The 6,385-nt window shown below is 36.8% G+C and overlaps 1 protein-coding gene across 1 annotated transcript; it reads left to right on the top strand.

Annotated features, from left to right (window-relative positions):
* Positions 1-2,980: 2,980 nt before the first annotated feature.
* Positions 2,981-4,711, top strand: LOC146999637 (uncharacterized). Its single transcript, XM_085834476.1, is given in 2 exon segments — positions 2,981-4,389; positions 4,392-4,711. Coding segments are annotated over 2 exon segments (1,689 nt in total). The 5' UTR covers positions 2,981-3,020.
* The last annotated feature ends 1,674 nt before the right edge of the window (positions 4,712-6,385 follow it).

Consider the following 6,385-nt stretch of genomic DNA (forward strand, 5'->3'; position numbering starts at 1 on the left):
AATATATACATATGGGGTTCACACCATTTTTTTTTATTAGACCAGCTGCTACTAGATAGTGGGAAAGATGGTAAGAATGCAATGGGTATTAGATGTAAGGTAACATGATGTATAGAAAATTATTGTAGGTTCTCAAGAAAAAAAATCTAAGGGACTACTACAATGTTAAGAAAGCTGAAAAATTTAGAGTAAGACAGGGTCCCAAATATAATAAAAGTATGATATAGCAAACTTTTGCTAAAGGATTAAGTTTTCCTTGTGAAATAACTTATTTTCCTTACACTTCAATTTTATTGACAATATTATTCATTCTTAAAGAAACTGTTTTCATTATTGTTTTCTTGGTGCCATGTATGGAAATAGTCTATTGATTCAAAGAGATGATAATTCTTACAGAATAAAACACCCACATTTCATGAGAAATTTAACTGATATAACTACAGACATCACAGGGCCTAGATAAATATACTAAAAACCTATTGTGATGGCTACTCTTGGTTGTCAACTTGACTACCTCTGGAGTGAACTACAATCGAGAAATTTAGAACAAACCTGTGGGATTTCTTGGGAGGGAGGGACTTGGTTTGAATCATTGAGTCAAGAAGTAACATGCTATTAATCTGGATCTTGAGGCAGGAATACACTCCTCTGCTGGAGCTTACAAAAGGACATGGAAAAAGAAAGCTTCTTGTTCTTGCCTTCTTGCTCTTGCCTTGCTAGCAAGTGCATTCCTTCCCTGTCATTTCATCAACCCACTCCAGTATATGTGTGTGTGTGTGTGTGTGCTTGAACGTGTGTTTGTACGTGTGCTTGTGTGTCTGTGTGTGTATTAGGTTGTGTGTGAAGCTGTGTGTATGTGTTTGCCTATGAGTGTATGTGTGTGCATGTAACGGTATGTAAACAGAAAGAGAAGATCTTTTTCCCAAGAGAACCTTTACTAACCCACCTATAGAAATATTTTGTTAATTACAAAGGCCTCTTCTTACAGGAATGGTGGCTTTGACAGCTAAGAGAGTTCTCAAGTGGAATTTTCATATGTGAAATTTGTCCATGTTAAGAAAAGTGATAGAAAACTGTTTTACCTGGCTTCCAGTGAAATCTTCTATGGATGGTCATAACACTTTGATTCAAAGGGAAAAATGATGGTGGAATAGTGAATATTTAAAAAAAAAATTGCTGTTTCTTGGCAAGTTATATCCATAGAAAATTGATCATATTCATCAGCATATTATGAAGCTATCTTTTTTATGTTTACTTATTTTTATTGGATATTTTATTTATTTACACTTCAAATGTTATCTCCTTTCCTGGTTTCCCGCCTCTCAGAAATTCTGTATCCCATCCTCTCTCCCCCTGCTCAAAAGAGGGTGTTCCTCTACTCACCCACCCACACCCACTTCCCTGCTCTCAACTTTCCTCCACTGGGGCATCTATCATGCCATGAAGCTGTATTTTATATCTTCACATTCAACATTTTCCAACTTTAAACTGGTCCCATCCATTGAATCAAGGAGGCAAGCATAAAGACCATTATGTGGTAAGTTGCAACTGTCGAGTCCTGAAGGTATTTATAGAATGTAGCTTAATTTCTGGTATTTAAATTATTCTTAATATTTAAGCCTTCAATTTGGAGAGGGATAATTGGCCATGATTCTTAACATAGTAATGATGCCATAAACATTAATATTCCTCTAGAATAGTTCTATACATGAACTTTGGGAAAAATTATGGAGACACATAAAATCTCCCTTTTCATAGGAATAATATTAGAAGGAGGAAATAATAGACAAACAAGTACATTATATCTAATGGGTAGTGACAAGCACAGAAATTGCCCAAAAAAAAAGAAAAAAAAATTCTAAAATTTGATCTGTGTGTTTTAAATATTGGGAAAAAAATCTCAATATTAAATGCTTTCTCAATAGAAGAGAAAAATGGGGAGTATATATTTAACTGTCCACAAAAAAAGAAAGAAAGAAAGAAAAAAAGAAAGAAAGAAAGAAAGAAACAAACAAACAAACAAAAATGGTTGCCAGAAAAAAGTCCACTCTGTGTGTGTGTGTGTGTGTGTGTGTGTGTGTGTGTGTGTGTGTGTGTGTGTGTGAATGTTTTCATATATGGAATAAAGGAAAAAAACAAAATGGTAAGTGATATTGTAAATTATGAAAACAAAATTTACTACATTCACACAATGGATAAAGAAGAAAATATTATTGTATATTACAGCATCTGGAAAACAGTATTATGAGAAATTAAAGAGAAAACCAACATATTATACCATTAAGTGGGTCATCCAGAAATGAGGAGTGACTGCTTAAATGGTTTACAGACTTAGAAGATGATGGCACATTTCCTAAATATTATCACTACGATGTAAATGCATTTTACATTTAAAGGGTAAATGTTATAAATGAATCTCAGTGAAGCTTTTATTTTAAAATGTTCCTTTAGAGTCCTTTGGTAAAATATACAAACCCATAGACATTTTTTTTTCCTGTAGGATGTCTCAACTTTGTATTACTTTCCCATTTCAGTCATTTCAAATAGTGAAGATTAATATGAAGCACATCTAAAGTATGAAGTGAAGAGTTTTTTGAACATTCAAAGAAATGTTCAGGAAAAATAAATTGTTTTTAACAAAATTCAAAGAGATGTAACATGAAAAGACAGAATCAACATCGAAAAGGCTTCCTTTTCTACCATACTATTCCTTTTGGGGGTGTTATAAACACAAAAAGAAAGTCTATAGGTAGGGCTGCTTTTTACATTGCAAGCATCAACAGCTTTTAGGGACAAATCAGACACTATCACTGCCCCCCCCCGCATCCTTCCCCACCCCCACCCCCCCAGTTTAGAATGAGAGGCAGCTCCTGCCTTGTTCTAGTTATAATGCTTGTTTCTATTTTGTCACGGTTGTGCAATAATTTTCTCGACTCCCTGAGGACAGCTATGCCCCCGCCATTTGTGCCTAGGCCAGTGTTTATCCAACAGTCAAATCACCTCCATCCAGCCTATATACCATGAATACTGCCAGTCTCGCTGTGAGAAAGGATAATGAAAGAGACCAATTTCGGGAAGGGTTCAAAATCGGTGCCACCAAGAACGAACAGGATGCTAGTAAGATGTTCATCGGGGGACTTTCCCAAGAAATGAGCAAGCAGGTACTTCTGGAATACTTGTCTAAGTTTGGTGAAGTAATAGACTTTATTATAAAAACAGACCCAAATACCGGTCTGTCTAGGGGATTTGGATTCGTGCTTTTCAAAGACAGTGCCACAGTAGAGAAGGTGCTTCGAGTGAAAGACCACAAAGTTGATGGCAAGAAAATAAAATTTAAAAGGGCTAAAGCCCTGGTATCTCAATTCTCCAATAAAAAGATTTTTGTGGGTGGGCTGAACCCGCGGATGTCTAAAGAAAAAATAAGAGCTTACTTTGGCACATTTGGGCAGATAGAGGCTATAGAGCTTCCACTGTGTTCAGATACGCAGGAAAGAAGAGCTTTCGGCTTTATCAAATACAGGGATGAAAACCCTGTTAGAAAGGTTTTAGAAACCAGGTACCATTTCATTGGCTCCAGTCGTTGTGAAGTTAAAATGGCATACCCTAAAGAATATACAGCTAGACAGTTGAGTAAAAGAAAGACTATAGCTAAGGATAGGACAAGAAAATCAGTTCCAGCTGTGGAGTTAGAAAACAATTGGAGAGGAGGAAGCAGCCCAAGCTTCCACACTATGGCTAACCCCGATGCTCAAGAAGCCAACCAAGATGCCCACAGAGCTGACTCATATACTTCTAGAGCAAACTCGGATGTACCTTTGGCAACTTTCCGTGGTTTCAGGGATACCCCCAATGCTTTCCAGTCGAACTCTAATGTTTTTTTTTTGACAAATTCAACTGCTTTCATGGCAAGCAGTAATACTTTGAGGTCAAGCTCAAATACTGTATGGGTAATCAATTGTGCTCTGGAGGCAAACCCAAATACCTTCTTGGCAAGCCAGTATACTCTTCCAAACACCTTAAGTATAAGCCAATACACTTTGGGAACATACGGAAATTCCTTAGGAGTGAGCCAGTATGCTTTGGCAGCATTTTCAAATACTTTCGGGATAAACCAATATGCTTTGGGAGCAAATCAAAATGCTTTCTGGACAAACCAGTATCCTTTTGGAACATACTCAGATGCTTATGGGATAGGCCAATATGCTTCTGGAACAAGTCCAAATGCTTTTGGGGCAGGCCAGTATAGTTTGGGTACCAACTCAGATACCTGCAGGACAAACTGCTATGCTCATGTGGCAAATCCATACAATATCTGGAAAAAGCAAAATGTTTTGGCGACAAACCCACATGTTTTCAGGATAAGCCAGTATGTTCTTGGGGCAAACCCAAGTGCTTTGGGTCAAGTCAGTATTCGGTGGGAGCAACCCAAAACAGTTTTGGACCAAATCTACATAACATCGGAGCAAATGGAAACTTTTGTGGGGCAGCTGGAAGTGGTGGAAGTACTGGAGGAGTTAATTTTTCTCAAGTATATGGCAATTTCCTGAATGTCTGGAATACACTGCCAGCTTTTCACGGCCCTGATGGCGATCATTTCTCCCTCTACAGTTATGGGGCTTATGATGCAAGATCTGCACCTAATTACAATGTGCAAGTAAGCTTGTCAACACTCCCTGGGAATGGTTACCAGAGAATTTTTTCAGCGTTTTGAAGCCTAACTACAAATCCTCTATCCGAGGACCATTCTGTCCAACAATAAAACATTCAGTAACTTATATGAAATGGCCCAACTACTGATTGATTGGACATTGCCACTATTTGCAGCAACTTTTGAAGTATCAATACATTTTCTATCACCTTTAACCATTGGACCTACAATAAAAAGACAAAGGCTTGAAACTTACTTGCTGACGGTTTTTCTGGAAAATAAACATTGAAAACATTTATTTTTGAGTGACTGCTGTTTTGAATTGGGTTATTCTTTTGACCTTTACATGTGTTTTGCTGCAGAGAGGGAAGAGACATTTATTACTGCCCCCTTATCTTGAATTCTGTGTTGCTGTGTTTGGGTTAGAGGTACTCATACAGTCCATTCAACTAGTTAATTTCAGTGAATAGAAACAAATTGCTTCTGAATAATTTCTGAAAAATATATTTTTATGTTTGTTGCATATCCCAAATGTACACATTCTCATGATGTCAAACACAATCACTATTGCAAACGACTTTTACTTTTGTGAATTCTATTGTTAGTTAATCCAGGAATTTCCCCTTTACCTTATGACAACACAGTATGACAAGCTTATAGTTTCCTAATTAGAAATCACCAGTTTTATTCCTTGGTCTTTATTCTGGCTCTGTTTTTACCCTTATTTTGAGACAGAGACTTATTAAGTTACATAGGCTACCCTTTAACAAGGTGACTTTGAACTTGAAAACCTCTGCCTCAGCATTACTTGGTTTTATTTCTAAATATTCAGTGATTTTTCTCCCTCAGTCTACCTTCTATTTACAGGGATCTATTCTATGTCAGAAATTAAATACAGGGAAACAATCCCAAGAGGATAGAATTATACCTAATCATGAAGAGAAATTTAACAAAAGATGGCTTGCCCAGCCATCTAAAATATATCTTGGCCAGGGGCTTACAGGAGGGATAAGTGAAGTGAGTTGGCCTTTGCCAATAATAATCGAGGAGGCATGCAAAGTTGAGAATAAAGACAACACTCATCTTAGTAACACAGCATTTTCTTGTTTGGTTGGTTGGATATTTAGTTTGATATTGTGTTTGCTTGTTTGATTAAGAGTAGAAACAGGGTGTGTGCATGATTACTAAGGAAAGGGTAGTAAAAAGGGCTTCAACATTCTCAGCAGCAACATAACAAACCATCAATGTGAATTCTTTATATTTCAATTTTTCGAGTAAATAGTCATTGTTTTTAAAGGAAAAGATTTAATGCTAAATATAATATCTAAATACTATCAAAAATCTGTTTCAGCATGTAATCTAAACATTTTCTGGGACAACAAGTCCTTGCCATATCAGCAATTTAGAACTAATATCTTCTAAAATGCACATGGACAATGGAAGTTTTGGCATATTAGTAGAATTGTGAACGAGATATTGTTAGCAAGGTTAATAAACTCATGAGATCAAATAATGTAGACCATCCATCCCCCTAGAATCCAAACATGAGAGAAATTAGAATGTGCAGTTACTCACTGAAGGAGGGAAAACATATAGCCTTTAGGAGCTATGAGAGTCCAAGTTACTCCATAAAGGTGCATACCCCACAAAAATATCCTAGTGTTCAAGATTCTGTCTTCGGAAACAGGCCAGGTACCAAAAGCCTCTGGAACGACTTTGTGGGTCAGGAGCTGACCT

This window comes from Mus caroli, unplaced genomic scaffold (genome assembly GCF_978045245.1).
Source record: "Mus caroli unplaced genomic scaffold, Mus_caroli_1 scaffold_196, whole genome shotgun sequence".
Taxonomy (NCBI): domain Eukaryota; kingdom Metazoa; phylum Chordata; class Mammalia; order Rodentia; family Muridae; genus Mus; species Mus caroli.